General features: G+C 34.4%; 1 protein-coding gene across 1 annotated transcript in view; it reads left to right on the forward strand.

Moving 5' to 3' along the window:
- Window positions 1-3,004: 3,004 nt before the first annotated feature.
- Window positions 3,005-20,990, forward strand: part of LOC118179627 (CD9 antigen-like) — a 211,092-nt gene continuing 193,106 nt past the window's right edge. The window contains exon 1 of the mRNA XM_085815865.1: window positions 3,005-3,176. Within this exon, the coding sequence (XP_085671991.1) occupies window positions 3,111-3,176 (66 nt within the window). The 5' untranslated portion in view covers window positions 3,005-3,110. The remainder of the gene's footprint in view (window positions 3,177-20,990) is intronic.

Here is a 20,990-nt window from a genome sequence, read left to right on the forward strand (position 1 = left end):
CAAGGAATTCAAATTTAAGGACTATGACACAGTTAATCCAAATGTGAGCTTTGATTCACTTGTTTTAGATCATATTCTTAATGTTAGTAATAGTTAGGTTCATATTATGTGTATATTAAGTTTTGTTTGGAGATTTAGACCAACTGTAAAGGGAGGGGGTGGAAAGACCAATTGTAAAGGAAAAGAAATTAATAAGTCCTCTAACTGTTAAAGAACTGTATAGCGCTGAGAAAATCATCATAACTTACGTAAAATCACGACATTTTAGCAATGATATTATGTCTTTGAAAAATAAGAATGTGTCTCTTCTAAAAGTAAGTTAAAATTTTTTATGACCATTTCTAAACAAGGATTCTCTTCTGAGAGCAGGAGAGTATTTTGCAAATAGTAATATTAATTATAATAAAAGCTTTCCTTATGTAATGCTAAAAGATCATGTATCTATTAAATTAATTTTCGAGTATCACTATATTAAACCTGGTGAATGAGTTAACTCAGGATTTGTATTTAATGCTTATGGACATGATTTTTCTGATTTATTCCTCATCAGACATAAAAATCCGAGAAAGTGCATTTATGTAAAAGTTATGTTGCTATATTTATATGTCTAGCTACTAAAGTAAACATTTAGAGATAGAAACTGATTTAATTACATATACATTACTTGCTACTATTAAAATATTTGCTACAATTATGGCATTACATTTATGTCTTCTAATTGTAGATATAAATGTAATGGCATAATGTCAGATAATAGTACTAATATGGTGGATGCAAAAGCAGAACTGGAAAAATTGCTTAGTTCTTTAATGTAATTCTGATTTTCCAAATTTCTAAACACCTGAGGGTATAAACTGGAAACTGATTTCATCTACGGCACCAAATTTTGATGGTTTATGGGAAGCAGACATTAAATTATTTAAATACCATCTTCTGTGTAAAATCGGAAATTACAAATTGATTTTAAAATATGTGTATTAAGTTATATTGTCTCATAAATTACAACTTATTGTTACCAATCATAAATTGACCAGAAGAATTCTGGTCTGTTGTTATGCAGATTGAAAGTATTCTCAATTCTTGTCCAATTTTACCATTATCAACAGAAGCGAATGATCTTGAAGCCTTAGCATCGGGTCATTTTTTAATTGGACGTTCCATTACTTCTTATCTTGAACCCAATTTGTCCCATCTTACAGATAATAGAATTTTCAAATTGCACATTATTACCATAGTTTATGTTCTTTATAATATAAGCATTTTTTATACTATATTTCAGGATGGAAATTTACCTACTAGTTTTCAGATTTGAACTGTAGAATTAGTTGCTCTTAAAATTCTTAAATTATGTGTTTGTAATTTACACATTGAAGTTTGGAATTTGAACAGGCGATATGTTAAGTTAGAATACAGCGCCACCTACTGTACAAAAAAGTAATTCACTTAGCCACTGGATTCGGTTGAGGCAACATGCCAGAGCATATTAGTAGGGTACATTAGTAATTGGCGTTGATAAGTTGTTTGTTTTCCATTAGTACTGACCGCTCATTTACTCGTACTTAAAAAAAAAAAAAAAAAAAAAAAAAAAAAAAATAGAAACAAATTGCAAAGACAAAACTTGAATAAAAAATGATTACCTTTCCTTTTTATTTTATTCATAAAATTTTGTTAAATGCGTACAAAAAAAAAAAAAAAAAAAAAAAAAAAAAAAAAAAAAAAAAAAAACCCACATATGGGAAAGTAAATAATCATAAACTTCATTATTCCTTATTACAACTTTCATCTACATAGCATTTCGATTCTGAAAAAGTTTGCAACCTTGGAAAAAAATTTAGAAAATATTTTCAAGAATTAGATGCTCATCGACCAATTTGTTTCTTTCCGTATATTTATTTTAGAAGGTTTTTCAAGAAGGCATCCCTTCTCTTAGCTAGATAGCCCCTGCGCGTTTTGTCTTAATTAAACAAACCAAACCAAATCTTATTAATTTTTCAACTGCGGAAAAAACATTTCACACCTAATGTATTTTCAAACAAAAGCGCTATCAGGCAGACGGTCTGGCTGCTTGTGCGTTTTCGTGGTTCTCCCCGTGTATCACGTGATACGAGCCGATTTCCCTTAGAAAGTCCTCCTTGAAGGCTCCATCCTCTCAGGCAGTTAGTACTCGCGTATTTTGCCATAATCATATAAATTAAACTCAAACGAGGCCATTATTCTTATGACAAATATTCGTAACTGAGGGTATTCATCTTTTGATAAGTGGCGAATAAAAGTAGGTCAAATATATAACATTACGGTCAAATATATAACTTCGGTAATGTCCTTTCCAACATCAATATAAATTTTCAGAAGTTATATCATAGAATTTAATCAAGTTCTCTGGTTTAATTAACTGATCAGAATCAGTTTGATCATTAGTTTTCAAATTTTGCTCGAAGTCGATTCATTTAAATAATTGTAAAGGAAAATATTTATTACTTCTAGCAACTGGAATTTTACAATTCGAGGAATATATACCTTTAAATTTGGAATAAGATTTATACCGCAGTGTCTATATAGTTCCATTTTTAGATTTTTTAAAACGTTACTCATTTTCATTTTTAATGGTAATGAAAGTAATGTAAAATTGATTTCCAAATCATAAAAATCTCAAACTTTTTACTACAAATTCTTGTCATAATAATGTTAATTAATTTACTGGAAATCCATTCGCGAGCCGTGTAAAGCTGCTTCGGTGGTCGCCTGTTTGCGACCACAGCTTTAAATAAAATTTAGCTCTTAATTTGAAACTGAAATTGGCTGAAAATGGCTAGTACGAAAGTTGCGCCTGTTTCTGTTAAATATCCGGTAACCATGCGTGTTTACGTAGAGGGAAATCTTAACGGAAGAAAGTTTTCTTAAGGTGCCGCTGGTTGGCGCCACATTCACAGGAAGCAAGGATTCCTCGTGCGCATGCGTTGGAAAGAATCTATTTCTGATCTTCAACCACATTTGCTCGAAAAAGACGGCTGACTAAAACTATTGCGAGTTTTGTGAATCTGGTGTAGGGTTTAGTCGTGTCTGGGCTTTTGTTTTTATTGTGTTAGAAAGAAAAGACCTCTTGTTCGAAAATGGGTTTAGGCGGATGTTATGCTTGTATGAAATATCTGGTCGTCGTTTTCAATCTTATATTTTGGGTGAGTGTTTTTGTTATTTTTTTTTTAATTGATGGGTGAAATGAAAGGGAGAAAAGATTTTTGGAATATGACGCGATTCGCGCCAAAATTGTACCGTGTGCCCTGATTGCAGGAACGAATGGATGTTTATAAAGAGCTCTTGGTGCGAGGCCCACAGATGGGTGTCACGTGCATTTTGTGGATTACACTGAAAATAAAAAAATGTTCCAACTTTTTTTTATTTTGGTATTCTTGTGAACTTGGTGAACTTCACGCAAAAGTAAATACACTATGCAACGGATTTTATCCACTTATTTGTCAGTTTTTAAAACTTTCTGTATACTTCCTACGCTTTCTAAATTTAGAAAGTTGACGTTTCCTATATTTTTTTTCAGATGTTTATGACATGAACTGTAACCTTGTATGATTATGCTCATTAATGAATTCATACGTGAATTTTTTAAAACTATTAATATTTTATTATAATTAAAAAAAAAGCTATGTATAAATGACGTTAAGTTAGTTGATTACAGCAAATATATGTAATTTTCAAATGAATGCATTATAAGTAAAATACAGTTAAGAAAACAAATGGTTTAAATTAGCAATAATACATTGAAGTAAAATGTGGGTAATTTCTGCTTGATCTGGAAGTCAGTGTTTTAAAGAAGTGCGTTAGCTGCTTTTAAATCGTTCAGTTTTTTAAGCCACACAGTTATTATTTAAAGGATAAATTAGGTATTTTACGTCATGTGGAATGGCAACACTTAGGAAACCGGCTAATATCCAGGTCGTACCGAAGGTATATAAAATATCTGTGGTTCATGAAATCGCAATGCTTATCAGCTAACATGGAATGATATTGGCATGGATCTGTAACATAACATTACGGTAATAAAAATTTTTGGGGACTTCGCTAATGTCGTTTCTAACATAAATATAAATTTTCAAAAGTTATATCATAGAATTTAATCAAGTTCTCTGGTTTAATTATTTGATCAGAATCAGTTTGATCATTAGTTTTAAAATTTTGCTCGAAGTCGATTCATTAAAATAATTGTAAGGGAAAGTATTTATTACTTCTAGCAATTGGAATTTTACAATTCGAGGAATATTAATTATTTTTTTTTAATTCTTTTAATATGCTTCGAGGAAAAATACATAATTACTTACTGACCGTATTTTTGGAACTATTCTGTTATCGGGACCGGATTCAGAAGTGTATATATGTATGCATGTGTGTATGAATATATGTTTTCATGTAAGCTTGTATATAAGTACGTATGCCTGTGTATAAATACGCACATGCATCCATACACACGTACATACGTACATACATTTCTGAATCTGGTCCAGATAAAAAGTACCATATTTTTTTTTCAACAAAATGGTAATGAAATGCAAAAATGAACTGCAATGAAAGTATTTTAGTTGGAGCTTATTGCAGCTAAGCCTGCAGGTTTCACCTATAAATATTAAAAATACTGATTACTTTATTGGTTTTTAAAATTAAAGCTGTAATATTATAAAAAAATAAAATATCTTTTAAATTAAAGCAGTGATATATTTGAATAAGTATTAATTATTTATTAGTGTTTTCTAGCTATATTAATTAGTGCTGGTATAAATCTTTAAATCGGTGTATGCACAGAGTTTTAGGACTCTTTTTTTTTTAATTATTATTTTTTTTCTTAAGTCCAAAGGGGCTTTGTCTCTGAGGGACTATTGTTTTCGTTTTTCGATTTTCCGTTGATTCGCTGAGTGTCCGTTTCACTTTTCATACTGTTGCCACCAAATATTATCGCCCTGTATTATATTTGAAGAAATTAAATAATGAATAATCTGCATAAATGTATGTATGTTTCTCTCATTGTGACAAAACAACGATACCTAGCGTCATCTACTTTTGAATGACGTAATCCTACTGCGAATATGGGCATCTAGAAGCCCAAATTTGGAATTTCTTTTATTATCCATTTCGTATTTTGTAAAACTTTAGGTAATTTTTGAAACGATTTCAAAGCGAGCAATGGCAAAACTGTACTGAATTTTTTTTTTTTTTTTTTTTTTTTTTTTTAATTTCCAGCGCGAGAGACCGTGTATCTGAAATTCTAAAGATATGCTCATTTTAAAATTGTGATATTGCTCTTAAACTGAATTTTAAGGTTTAAGTGCGAAGAACATGATATTTAAAAAATAAACGTAACACACAAAATGTTGAAAAAACACCCCCTTTTGACGTAATTTAAAATCTGAAACCTTTCAGTTTTTTTTTTTTTTTCCCTTCTTCCTTTTTTTTTTTTTTTTTTTTTTTTTTTTTGTAGCAGATTTTAGCAAGTCTGCTAAATGATAATTGATAGCATTGACTATTTCTATGAGATTCACAGTTGCTTTCTCCTAAAATATCAATGCTTACGGGCAGAATTTTCCATGAATCATTTGCTGCAAACATCTGTTGTGGATTCGAAACAACAGCAATGTTTTCTTAGGAAGTGTGTGTGTGTGGGGGGGGGAGTAAGATTTTTCGAATGAATTGTGATTGGTGATAAAACTTGATGCTTGTCTTATGATCCCGAGATAAATCAACTTTGATTGAGGAAGGATTAAACACGGCCACAAAAACTTCGGTGGACGTTCATAGTTACCACAAACAAAAACCTACTAGATCAAGCAGTTTTTAGCAAAAGCAAAATAAAGTAATACAGTTCTAGTTACCACAAACAAAACCTACTAGATCAAGCAGTTTTTAGCAAAAGCAAAATAAAGTAATACAGTTCTAGTTACCACAAACAAAACCTACTAGGTCAAGCAGTTTTTAGCGAAAGCAAAATAAAGTAATACAGTTCTCGCCTTCCTCTCATTCATCATCAGATTTGGTACCTGCAAATTGTTTTCTCTTCCCTAAACTGAAGTCTCATTTCCAAAGCTAAATATTTTGTTATCATTGAAGAGATTCAAAAAACCTTAATCAGAGTTAAAGAGAGTTTCGAATGATGAGTTCCCTGACTGAACCAAGCAGCTTTCAGAACGTGGCAAGTGTTGTATGAACTTATTTGAATTGTATATAAGAAGTGTATATTGAAGGCTAAGAAGCAATCATATTGTTTTCTTCAATTTTTGATTTAGTACGAATTTAGACTTAACAATTTTGTTGACGTGCTGTTTATGATTGGTATTTTTAATCAGTATATATTTATGATTATAATAATTTAGGTATATGTAATCAATAAATAAGAATCTGATTTAATAATGTAATATAGTCATAAATTCATAATAATTGATGACTGCATTAATTGAATTTTTATGAAATATTACGATTATTCTGATGGGTTATTCTATTATAATTACGATTATTCTTAAACCATGTTACCTAATTGTACACTCTTTAAAACTACGTGAACATCCGTAAATTTTTCAAAATTTTGTATGAAGGTATTAAACAATTTCGTCATATTATCTGTCGCTAATTAATGACTGACTTCTGCGTTACTGAAGCCCTGTGCGCTTTAAATTAAATACAGCATAATGCAAAAGCTATTAATATACGTCAGCAATTAAAAAAAAGTAATTAGTCGTACAGAGTTAAAATTGGTAACGAATTTAATTTTTTGTATACGTCTTAATATAATCTTTAAAAATCTGTAGATTAAAATATTTTAAGATAAAATTACAGTTAAGCTAATTAAGAATTAGAAAAAAAGGTAATAACATAATTATTCTGTAACAGTTATCTCTTTGGTTGCATCTGAGATTAGAGAAGAATAAAAAATTTTGCATCCTGCCAAATAACCGTATGTGCGTACTCGTTTTGTTATTTGAAAAAGCATAGTTTCTTTATTATTTTAAAAGCATTTGTCTTTTATATTATCATCGTTTTATATATCATAAATGTACGATTGTATAAAAGTTGAAGTCCTGATAAATTAAAAAATTAAAATGGATGAAATTTAAAGGTATTTGTATGTACAATAATGTATATTGATATCTTTCCGAACCGCATAATTGATGAACACAGTATCTACATGTTAATTATTATATTCTGCGTAGTATATTTAATGTTTTTAGAACTACTATTTTTACTGGGTTTTATGTTCTTTATGAATTGTTTAAGCGATATAATTCATCTTTGTTAGTTTTCATTCGTTATTCTAAAATATATGTTTAAAGCCTAAGCATGAAAAGTAATGATGAGGGGGAAAAATAATCTAATTTTAGTATAATTTTTTTTTTTTTTTTTAAATGGTTAGATGTATTTACTCTCCTAGGACATTACTTTTGCATCGATGACAGGACAGCCGATCAGCTCTGGGCATTACTTTCATTCGGTTCGTCATGGCAATTGTTATCATTTCGAAATTCCTGACGTGCCGTTTTCGGTCTACCTTCTGTCAAAAGCACTGTGTAAAATTTTCTTTTCTGTTGCTTGGTTTGTGTTGGTGTATTTTGTTAAGTAATTAAGCCAAATATATTAATAGTTGGGATAGTTGCTGACCTAGCAGCCTTTTTTATTGGCAGTCCTACAGCCTGTTTTTCATTATTCATAATCAGATTCATCGAAGTGACTTCTGCCCATCCTGTTAATTCTTTGGATTAATAAATATTCGCTGGCGTTTCGCGTGAGCCGTGCAGTCATTAACTGAATATTTCTGTACGAAAATCGGTAAAATATCATTTCTGTAACTTTATTTATTGTTATTTTTTAAAATTTTAATACCTTTTGCTGCAGGTAGCAACAGCAAAGGACGCCATTTTTTTAATAAATATTTTTCCCGTTTCTAACATTTTCTAAATAAAAATTCATTTTAAAAGTGACCTTGGCTATAATTGTAAATTAAAACAAATTGCTTTCTCTGAAACTCAAATAAAGATTTAAGCTTTCTAACTGTGGTGTTCTAGTCACTTGGGGAGGCGCTGTTCCCAAGAGGATTCGGACGTGACCTTCTTAAAAGGAGAACTACTTTACGGAGAACTCCGTGTCAGCAACGTCCCTTCCAAAGGGACCAACCCATCCTTTGCTTTAGCCTTGTGGTCAACTGGATGTCGGATGTAATACAGCATGTCGGTTGTAGAGCTCAGTAGATTTGATCAGTCCTAATTTTGAGCGGAAATCTTTCCCACTCTCCAAGTGATGGAATTACGGAGGTAAAAATCGTTCCTACCTCTCTGGATGGAACGGAAGAAGGAATACCATATTCCCTACTGACAGTGTTTTAAATGTCCTCATGCTCCAAAGACATTGTGCACTTACAATCCATGCTTCACTGACACCGAAATTTGTACACTAACTGACTTAATTCACTACTGTACTGAGAGTTTCAAATGTAAACAAGTGGCGGTCTCTATAGGGTTAGCACCATTTAAGCTTTTAAGTTATTGAGTTCTACAACTGTTCTGAGTAACTGAGTTTTAATTTGTACAATTACTGCTTGCAGATACTAAAGGCATAAAAACCTTAACCAGACCATGCGAACATCACAATTGAATCAAGCAGGAACTGCTCAGTTTACCAACATATAAGAATAAAAATACTAGCCTCACCGAGCTGGTTAACAGAAGGTTAATATATATTCATATACAGTATTGTTGAAATTTTTAAACACGAAGTTCTTAAAATTGTTTTGTTTTCACAAAATACATATTTATATATGTTTGGTGTGGCCGAAAGCAACAAAAAAAGGAGATGCACAACTACTTGTTATAGTAGTCCCCATATGCAAAATTTCTATGTTCTAAGGCTACTTATTTTTCAGTTATACGAAATGCATATATAGACCTACAGACGTCACGGAAAAAAAAAAAAAAAAAAAAAAAAAGTGACTCCTGAATTCATTTTATAATCTGTTTCGGAAAAGAGTCTTTTATTCTGCCCGTACGTAGCTCGCAGTAACCTCGATCAAATAGATTCGAGAGCGGTCAAAATGGACATTTTCGTTGAAATATGATATTCGAAATTTTTCGTGATTTCAACACTTCCTGTACTTCGTACAACAAAGTAAAAAAAGCTATTGTCTGTGTCTTTGCACGTGCAGAGAAGATGAGGAATTGAAAGCTGCAGATTACAAGTGAATACTTTAAAAAAGTAGTAATGATTAAAAATTTAAAAAAAAAAAAAAAATCTGAACTCTTTCAGATTTTGCATTACTTCCAAAGGGACTTTTTTTTTTTAACGTTTTGTGTGTTAACTTTATTAAATATTATGTTCTTCGCACTTAAGCCATAAAATTCAATTCAATAGCAATATCTCAAAATAATTTTAAAATGAGCATAGCTTTAGAATTTCCGATACGCAGTCTCGCGCGCTGGAGATAAAAATTTTTTCCCGTACAGTTTTGCCGTTGTTCGCATTGAAATTGTATAGTTTGTTAATCAAAAATTACCTAAAGTTTTACAAAATATGAACTAGATAATAAAACAAATTCCAAATTGGGGCTTCCAGATGTCCATATTCGGGTGGAAAGGTACGTAATTCAAAATTTGATGGCTCTAGGTACCATTGTTTTAACACAGTGCGAGAAACATGTATAAATTTATGCAGATTCTTCATTATTTAATTTCTTTAAATATAATACAGGGCGGTAATATTTGGTGGCAACAATTTGAAAAGTTAACCAACGCAAAACGCCAAAACGAAATTAATAGTTCTTCTGTGCAAACTGCCCCTTTAGACGAAAAAAAAATTGGAAAGTATGTAAGTTGTCCATTTCCTCCCCCCCCCCCCATTCGTCATGATTAAATTTCGTGAAAAGAATGGTTGAGAATCATTCACGTTAAAACATTTTATTGCAATTAATGCTGATTACAATGATTCTTCGCATTCTAAAGAAAAAGCAGTATAACCAGTGCCGACTATAGCGAAAATGAATTTCATATAATTCTTATCAGCTGGAGGCTTCTCTCACCATTCGTTGCAATAGAATGCTCGCTATAATGAACTGTCGTTGTAACGAGTATCGATAATTCTGCTTGAAAGAAGAAATGTAAGAAAATGAAGAGTTAGAAAAAATAAATTTCAAATCGAATTATTAGCCCAGGAGGGCTATTAATTTCGTTTTGGCATTTTGTGGCGTTTCACTATAAACGGCGTTCGCTTTTCAAATTGTTTCCACCAAATATTATTGCCCTGTATTATAGTTAAAGAAATTAAATAATGAAGAATCTTCATAAATGTATGTATGTTTCTCGCATTGTGATAAAACAACGGTTCCTAGAGCCATCAAATTTTGAGTAACGTAAGTCTCCACCCGAATATGGGCAACTGGTAGCCCAAATTTGGAATTTGTTTTAGAATTTATTTCATAAAGCATTTATGAGTTTTTGATAAAGAAACTCAACGATTTCAAAGCGAGCAATGGCAACACTGTACGGGAAAAAAAATTATTGCCAGGGCGCAAGACTGTGTATCGGAAATTCTAAAGATAAGCTCTTTTTAAATTATTTTGTGATATTGCTGTGGAACTGAATTTTATGGTTTAAGTGCGAAGAACCTGATAGTTAATAAATAAAGTTAACCCACAAAACCTTAAAAACAACCCACACATGTTATTTTAGTTCTCAATATTTGCTGTATGTGCTGTTGAAATATTGCTGTTCAACTAAATAAAGAATACTGTATTATTGTGAAAAGTTGTGCATCTTTCTTTATTCATGTGAAGAAATGTTCTCGTGAACGCGACACTCAAGTGCTGTACGCAACAAACTTTGAGAAACACCATTAATATGTTGTTTCGCAAATAAAATTCGAATTTAGGCTGAAAACTGTTTATGACTGAGTAAGACTGACACCAAGGCATGCATTTTTGTTTTAAATATGTTAAAAAAAATATATAAAAAAAATCATTGGTCGATTTTTTTTTGGGGGGGGGAGGGTAGTATTTACATTAATTAAAATTCTTAATGTAACCATTTAGGACCCATGGCACCATGCTTTTCAATCATGAAGAGGTGAATAATGTTTTCCAATATAATTCTAATAAAAGGGCTCCAGCGCTGATTTATTTTATTGGCTAAAAAAACTTTCGTGCTTTGTCGTTAGTACAGGAAGTTCCCTGTGTAGTGATTTTCATCCATTTGGGTCCCTTGGGAACAGCCAAATGGATTTTCAAGTTGAGTGGCCCCAAGGGGCTCCACTGGATAAGAGGGTGGGTGGTCTTCTTGGTACAAATCTAATAAAAGAGCTCGAATATATATCTTTTGTCAGAGAGTCCAAAAAAAAAAAAAAAAAAAAAAAAAAAAAATACAAAACCATTTTAGCTTAACCCTTTCCGTAGTTCTGATTTATCGTTAGTGGAATAAACAGAGATTCTCATAATAGGGAGCGCTTGCAGAAAACAGGCTGGCTGCAAGAGCGTTTTCGGGATTTTCCCCGTGTATAACGTAGGTATAAGCTAGTTTTCCTTAAAAAGTCCTCCACGACGACATTATTTTCCATAAGTAGATAGTTCTGGTGCCCTTTAATGCATGCCATAATCTATTAAACCAGAGGGCCACCTTGGTCGATATAGTGGTAAGCGATGCTGGTTACTGTATAGATTCGAATCCCAGAGAAAGACTGGATACTTGTAAGTGTATAGCGTCTTTGCGGACGCTGAAAATACGTGACGAGCCGAAAGTCTACTCGACTAGTCTGGTGATAGAAGAAGAGGAGGGGAATACCAGGGAAGTCTCTTAAAATTGAGAGTGGTTGGGCAAAGTCGTTATTTAATTGTCAGGGCCCAGCATCATTGCAACGACAGACGCAGTTCTGCGCTTCTCACCGCGTTACAATTTTAAACTTGTTTTAATGTTACTGTCAGATAAGTTACTGTGAAATAAATCACAATTGACTGATGATTAACAGGGGTTATACTGAGGACAACGTATCCGATTAATTCAAAATCGCGGTTAATCTGTGTGGGCTAGAAGGGGAATAGTTTATATTATAATTAACCGAAAAATGCTAATAACAGTTTAACTGTATTTTCAAACAGTTTAATTTAGAGAATAAGTTCATTTAGTTGCGAAGATAATCAGTGTTTCAACATTGATAGAATATCAATAGACAGTACCGAAAGAAATGTATGAAGTAAGAGAAAAATGGCATTAAAGAACAGTTTTTCTTAGAGGTAAACAATGTCATCGATTTCAGATTGGGCGTCGTTTAGAAGTTTTTGTTTTATATTGTGCAATATTTATCCGGATATATTATTACATTACGTACTTACTATTGTGATGAAAACGACTTAATCTGTGTGGGCTAGAAGGGGAATAGTTTATATTATAATTAACCAAAAAATGCTAATAACAGTTTAACTGTATTTTCAAACAGTTTAATTTAGAGAATAAGTTCAGATTGGGCGTTCTATGACATCATATGCTGTCACTCTTGTTTTCCAACAAATTCTCCTCTTTCTTTTTGTGTTTTCTATGTGCAGTTTTGTTTTACGCAGATGATTTGTGATCGTTATTTTTCTAGCGTTCTTCAATATAAGAATGTAACTTTTTTTTGATAGGGGCCGGTTAATCCTCTCCTAATTAATCGGCAATTGACTGTATTTTAAAATAACGATCATAAATAATAAAGCCAACGCAGTTTTCTGATATTCTGATTACGTCTACACATAATTATTTTAATTAAATGAATGTATTTGTCTTATCAGTTAAATACATTTTAGAAAATAAAGGCATTACGGGGATTAAAGTTTAAAAATTTAGTCGGCAACTAAATAAATAAATTTGGACATTAAATTGTAGTTTAATGAAGCATTTGGTATCATTGATTTTTAGTTCTTCTTTCTGAAAACATTTCTTTTTATCTTCAACACCTCGAAGAAAGTGTTGTTGTTTTCACAACAGAAATTTAGTATCATGATGAAATAAAAATGCTGCCATTTGACATGAGGGAAATATTTGTTACAAACCTTGTGGCAAACCATCCAGTTAAAAAAAAAAGGGGGGGGGGTAAAAAAAGAATAGTGTTCAGCTATGTCTTGAGTAATCAAGGCTTTTCTTTATTAAATGAATGAAAGTACAACCGACTCTCCACCCTGCCATTATTTTTTATGGTGGTATAATACCACAATATTTTCTTTTCCGTCCTTCCCTTACCGTTTCGCATTGCAGTTTGGAGCAGCCCGTTTTAAACACGCGATTTTATGCGTACATAATTACGAGGCGTATTCAGAAACTAAGTACCGTTTTGAAAAAAAAAAAAAAAAAAAAAAAAAAAAAAAAAATAGTAAAACAATTTTTTCGAATCCAATTTTATTTTTACATGAAAATACATGTCTTAAACTATTTTTCAACATAATTTCCGCCAATGATCAAACACTTGTCATAGCGGGTGACCAGTTTTTGTATACCATCGTCAAAGAAACTTCCCGCCAGTTTCGATAACCACGACTCCACAGCATTTTTCGTGTCATCATCAGATCCAAAGCGCTTGCCACCAAGCTCGCGCTTCATGTGCAGGAACAAGTGATAGTCGGACGACGCCAAGTCCGGGCTGTACGGCGGGTGATCGAAGTGCTCCCAATGAAACTGTCGAATTAACGATTGAGTAACACCAGCAGTATGGGGCCGAGCATTGTCATAGAGCAACACAATTCCTTTACTGAGCATTCCTCTTCGTTTGTTTTGAATGGCACGCCTTAGTTTTGTTACAGTCTCACATAATCGTGCCGCATTAATGGCTTCACCTCTGGGAAGAAATTCAGTAAGCAAAACGCCTTTCCTATCCCAGAAGACAGTGCACATGATTTTTTGTGATGACATTGTCACTTTGAACTTTTGTTTTTTCGGAAAATGAGTGTGTCTCCACTCCATCGATTGTTCTTTCGATTCTGGTGTGAAATGACACACCCAAGTGTCATCACCTGTCACAATTTGGTTTAAAAAGTTTTCTCCCTCATCACTGTACCGCGTGAGAAATGTCAGGGCACTACCAAGTCGCTTTGTTTTGTGAACATCAGTGAGCATTTTTGGAACCCATCGGGAACACAGTTTGCGATAATTCAAGCTGTCAGACACAATTTCGAACAAAACAGTACGTGAAATTTGTGGAAATGCCTCTGAAAGAGTTATCATTGTGAAGCGTCTGTTCTCATGAATTGCTTCGTCAACTTTCCTTACCAAATCATCGGTGACAACAGAAGGCCGACCACTCCGAGCCTCGGCGTGGACATTTGTTCGACCTGCATTAAACATTCTTACCCACTTTCTCACCATTCCATTGTGGTGATGGCGATAAGGAGCGCGCCTTGCGCCCTCCGATAAGTGTGGCAACCCTAGAGGAGAAGTTTTCTTACGAGTAGCGAGCAGAGCAAAACAGGCAGGCTGTCGGGCAGTATGCGCGAAGTTCCTAAATAAAGCTTAATTTTTATTGTGCACTATGTCTTGTTAATATTATATTAATGCAGTAAGAACATAATCTGTGATATGGAATTCGAGGATTGGTGGTAAAAACATAACAGGAAATTACCATAATGGTAACCCGGACTGTGTTAAATCGTATGAACAGTTCTCAAGCACTTTCGGTTATGACTACAAGCCATCACTCAAGATCTCCAAACCAGAAGTAATGGATTACATCGGTTTTCGTCCTCCGGATCACAGATGAGTAGTAATTATAGATCATTTTATAATTCTGTTTTCTACTTATCATTTAATTTCATTTTCTTTAGTTAAATTTTTGCTTTTATTTTGGCTTAAAAACCTTGCACAATGTCTGATGTTCATGCCGTCCAAATTCCGGTTTATAACCGATCAGACCCATCTTTATGGTTTATTATGTGTGAAAGTACTTTTGCTCTTGCCACCCCCAAACCTATCACAGAATCCATTACTAAATATAATTATGTAGTTTCTCATCTTCCTCCAGATATTGCTTCAATAGTACGGGATTTACTTATGAAACCAGACCCTATTGATCCATATGCAAAGCTCAAAACTGAGTTAATAAATCGTTCAGGAGAATCTTCTCAGCAAGAAATTCGCCAATTATTATCTGGAGAAGAATTAGGCTCTCGAAAACCTTCCGATTTGCTTAATATATGAAGAAATATGAAGCGTCGAGCAGAATCATTAAGTGTTCCTGATAACTTAATGTTAGAATTATTCCTTCAAAGTTTGCCTTCGACTGTTCAGTCTATTTTGGCAGCGGTTTCCAATTTAACTGTAGATAAAGCTGCAGAAATTGCCGACAGAATTTTAGAAGTAAATCCAACCCCAGGGACGTGTGCCGTTTCTCGCACAGTCGATCAGTCTCTTGAGGATAAATTATTTAAACAAATAGAAAAATTAAACAAACGTATTGATCGCATTTCTTTTTCTCGTGGTCGCTCGCCAAATCGCGGAGATCGCAATAAGGAAAGAAGCAATTCCAAAAGGAGAGATTATTCTGTTTGCTGGTATCATAGACGTTTTGGGAAAAAGTGTAGAGATGACAGATGTACAAAACCTTGTTCATGGCAGGGAAACGAAACCAGCAAAGAATAAAGGCGACTTATTCTTTGCCTCAAGTTTCACGTCGCCTGTTCGTTCGTGACCGTAGAACAAACCTTTCATTCTTGGTCGATACCGGCTCTGACGTGTCCTTACTTCCAGCAAATAATTCTCAAAAACGGAATTCGTCCCAACAAACACTTTTCGCTGCTAATTCTTCTACTATTCATGTTTATGGTCAAAAAACACTTTCTTTGGATTTCAAATTAAGACGACAGTTTACATGGACTTTTCTTATAGCAAATGTTACTACACCCATTCTTGGAGCAGATTTTCTCCATTTCTTTGAGGCCCACCAGCGGCCGAGCGGTAAAGTCGCTGAACACTGGTAGTTCGGTCCGAGGTTCGAATCCCGCGAACGGGCTGGCTGCATGGGCGTTTTCGTGGTTTTCCCCATGTGTAACGTGTATACGAGCCAGTTTCCCTTAGAAAGTCCTCCACGAAAGGCATCCCTCCCCTTAGGCAGATAGCCCTCGTGTGCTTTGCCATAATTAAATACACACACACACACACCATTTCTTTGAATTGGTGCCTGATCTCAGAAACAAATGTCTCAAAGATTTAAAAACGCATTTTAAAACCGTCGGTTGCGTGAAAAATGCAAGCATGTATTCAGTAAAAACTGTATTTAGTGATACACCATATCACAAAATTTTAAAAGAATTTCCTTCAGTTACTAGATTACCAGATCCTAACCAACCTGTTAAACATAACACCGTTCATTATATCATAACTAAAGGTCCACCTGTGGTTGCAAAACCTCGTCGGTTAGCTCCAGATCGCTTAAAAATAGCAAAACAAGAATTTCAAACTATGATGCAATTGGGGCATTTGAGACCTTCGAGCAGCAATTATGCATCCCCACTTCACATGGTTCCAAAAAAGGGAAGTCTGGAATGGAGACCTGTAGGAGATTATCGAGCATTGAACACTCAAACAATAAAAGACAAATACCCTATTCCATGCTTAGCCGATTTTACTGCTGCATTGCACGGTACTAAAATTTTTAGTCATGTCGACCTGATTAAGGCATACCATCAAATACCAATTAACCCAGCCGACATCCACAAAACCGCCATATGCACACCATTCGGTTTATTCGAAAGTATCCGTATGCAATTCGGCTTATGCAATGCATCTGCGACTTTTCAACGTTTTATAGATGAAGTCACGCGGGATTTAGAAGGCGTTTACGCTTTTGTCGATGACTTGCTCATAGCCTCTAAAGATTCTGAGGAACATTGCAGGCATTTGAAAGCTTTATTTTCCAAACTTCAGGAATATGGACTTTGCATAAATGTTTCAAAATGCACCTTTGGTCAAACATCTATTGATTTCTTAGGTTTTCACCTTAGTGAAAACGGAATTGAACCTCTTCCTGACAAAGTCAAATGTATTTTAGATTTTCCTCAACCTACCACTCTCACTCAGCTTCGCCGATTTTTAGGCATGTTTAACTTTTATAGATGTTTCATACCTAAAGCAGCACATATTCTTTCTCCTTTAATAAAATTGTTAGAAGGCTATATTAATAAAAAGAAATCTCGTTCTCGTGTTCAGGATTCATCCCCACAATTAAATTGGAACGAGAATGCTGAACAAGCCTTTATTGCTGCCAAAAATGCCATTGCTCAGGCTACCCTTTTGAGACACCCTATTCCCGGAGCCCAGCTAAGCATCTGGGTAGATGCCTCAGACGTCACAATCGGCGGCACACTTATGCAGTTGTCTCAACAAACATGGGAACCTATAGCATTTTTCTCTATGAAACTCAGTAAAAGTCAACAGAAATGGTCCGCGTACGATAGGGAATTATTTTCTATTTATTCTGCAATTAAGAAATTCCGACACATGTTAGAGGGCAGAAATTTTATAATTTATACGGATCAAAAACCGTTAATATACGCTTTTAAACAGAACCCTCATAAATGTTCACCTCGACAATTGCGCCATTTAGATTTTATTTCTCAGTACTCTACTGATATTAGGCATGTGCAAGGTTCAAAAAACGTCGTTGCTGACGCTCTTTCAAGAATCGAAATTGATTCCATAACAAAATCTCCATTTTTGGATTTTAAAAAATTTTCGGAAGCTCAACGGCATGATCCGAGGTACAAGACCTTCTCAAAAACAACACATCATCTTTGAAACTGGAATTTAAACCGTGCCAATATTCTGATGGTAATATTCTTTGTGACATATCAACAGACATTCCTCGTCCATTTGTTCCGAATTCCTTTCGCAGACTCATCTTTAATCATCTGCATAATCTGTCACATCCAGGAATTGCAGCTACTACGAAGCTTATTTGTTCTCGTTATGTATGGCCCGATATGAAACGTCATATCAAAAATTGGGTGAAATCCTGTGAATCTTGCCAAAAATCGAAAATTACTAGGCATACTAAAGCACCACTGGGCACATTCTCTCTTCCTGATGCACGTTTTTCAGAAATCCATATGGATATCGTCGGACCGTTACCTCCATCAGAACGCAATGTGTACCTTTTGACTCTAATAGATAGATTCTCCAGATGGCCTGAAGCCATTCCCATCCCGGATATGAAAACGGAAACCATTTGCAGAGCCATCTTCAACTGTTGGATATCTCGTTTTGGCTGCCCATCGATCATAACAACAGACCAAGGTTCTCAAATGAGATCCGCACTTTTTGCAGAATTCACGCGCATTTTGGGTACGAACAGAATCACTACAACAGCTTATCATCCAATGTCCAACGGCATTGTTGAACGATTTCATCGACATTTAAAATCTTCTCTCAAGGCTCACGAGACCAATAACTGGACTGAAACACTACCAGTTATTATGCTTGGTATTCGGACAGCCGTAAAGGAAGATCTACAGTCATCTTGTGCTGAACTGGTGTACGGCACAACTCTCAAGCTGCCTAGTGATATGATAACGTCATCTAAGATATCTTCGTATGACACACAATTTATCACGAATCTCCGGCATAGAATGCAACAATTGAATCCAATAGCAACATCTGCACATTGCCAAGAAAAATGTTACGTAAGTGCTACCTTAAAGTCGTGTACGCATGTATACTTACGTGTCGATCGAGTAAAGCCACCTCTGTGCCAACCATACACAGGTCCGCATAAAGTCCTTTCTAGAACGGACAAAACTTTCACAATAGATGTTAACGGTCTGAAATCTACTGTGTCTATAGACCGTGTGAAACCAGCCTATTTGCTTTCGGACTCTAATTTGCCTGAACTGAAAACAAATAAAGACTTAAAGACAGTTCAGCAGAATAAATCTGCAAACGAACTCTCTAAGACACAAACTGTCACCAGATCGGGAAGACATGTTCACTTCCCTAAGAAACTTGCTTCTTACATAACAATTTAAAACATTTTTTTTAAATTCATATCTTAACATATTTCTTGTTATTTCATGTTTATTATATGTGTCAATACCTTGTTATATATTGAATTTCATTTTGATCTTTTCTAATTTTATATTCTAATTTTGTAATCATGTAAAAATACCCGACAGTACGGATACTCTGAGATAATTTCATAACCTATGTCGTTCCTTTGAATAGCCATTAAAGGAACTGGGGGGAAACTCTGTGGTGATGGCGATAAGGAGCGCGCCTTGCGCCCTCCGATAAGTGTGGCAACCCTAGAGGAGAATTTTTCTTACGAGTAGCGAGCAGAGCAAAACAGGCAGGCTGTCGGGCAGTATGCGCGAAGTTCCTAAATAAAGCTTAATTTTTATTGTGCACTATGTCTTGTTAATATTATATTAATGCAGTAAGAACATAATCTGTGATATGGAATTCGAGGATTGGTGGTAAAAACATAACAGGAAATTACCATACCATCACTTATCGCGTATTCACCGTAAACTTCTGTCACTTGACGATAAATTTCGGCCGGTTTAACATTCCTCGCGTTCAAAAATTTAATCACGGCACGAATCTCACAGTCAGCGGGAGAACTAATTGTCTTAAACATTTTGAATGTGCACAGCAAACTGAAAACAAAACATAGAGCAACCAAAATGGCGACAATTGAAAGTCAGTGAACAATAAAGACTAGTGCGCATGCGCGGGACGCCTACCACAGCGCTGCAACAGCGCTAGAATGAAACGGTATTTAGTTTCCGAATACGCTACGTATTACTTCTCATAAAAAGTATAAAAGCATGTTTTGAAATCTTCTCAAAAGTGCCTACTTTCGGTGGCGTGTTGTAGTTTACGTCGAGCGGGATGGTGATGTGTCACTTCCGCACGCGACATTTTCGCGCATCACAGGTGGGGTATGAAATTTTCTAACAGATGTAACCAATAAAGAGCAAAACACGTATGACATCCGCACCGCCAAACAGAAACATTCAATCAACTTATGATTTATTCACACATGATTGTTCTTTAGAGTCCATTCCCGCTTTGGCGGTGCTTTGAGTTATGCTGAAGTGTTTTAGTTGGTGTTCCTTTTAGAAAATTTATACAAAATGAATTTATCCTTAAAAAGGGAAACCATTGTGCGCTCCTCAGAACCTATCGATATTTGCAGTTTCGTATTGATGCGCGTTCTAAAGTTAAAAACCAGGTGGAGCTATTTTAAGAATGAAAGATGCCAAGAGTGGACGGCGATGCAAACTGAAGTGTTTTTTGAGCTTCGTAACTTATTCGTTCGTCTGGCATAGCCGAAGCGAAAGTTAAATGTCGAATGCACATAAACGAGTTAAGTTGGCCGAGTATCAAAAATTTTTTATGATGAAATCAATGACTGATAAGAGTAATGGCTTTGTAATCAATATATCATCGCATCAAAATTTCAAGTCAGTTTCTTTACAGAATATACGTAAGAGACCAAAGTTCCTCGCTGAAACTAGTTAGTTATTTGTTTCTACGATTTCACCAGTTTTCTTTTGTACGATAACCAAAACGTAGAATTCTCATATTTAGCACTGAAAAAGGAAGACAAGATTTAAAATATAACATAGTTTTTTTTTAAGTGGATGGAACATTCAAAAGCAGCTACAAACAGTTTTCTCAGGGTAGTATTTGCAGTAATATTTAGTAGAAAGAAGGTGTTTCGTAACAAAATCTTACAAGCTTTAACGTAAAAAGATATGCGGAAATAATAGTGCAATATTATGGATTTTGAGTAAAGAGGCAATTACTCCCATGAGGTGCTTGTTTTTGAATGCAAATAAGTATATTACTTCATTGTTTTGGAGCCGATGCAACTCAAACTCGTTCGATTCATAATGAAAGGCAACTTTATTTAAAAGTGTCATAAGCAAAAATAAGAGGGATAAAAATAAGAGCCGACTCCCTCTAAACGGCCGAAATTAAAAGGCGAGAATTAGTATAATACTC

This window comes from Stegodyphus dumicola, chromosome 4 (assembly GCF_044657685.1).
Source record: "Stegodyphus dumicola isolate Sdum_Otavi_A_Nest chromosome 4, ASM4465768v1".
In the NCBI taxonomy this organism is placed as follows: domain Eukaryota; kingdom Metazoa; phylum Arthropoda; class Arachnida; order Araneae; family Eresidae; genus Stegodyphus; species Stegodyphus dumicola.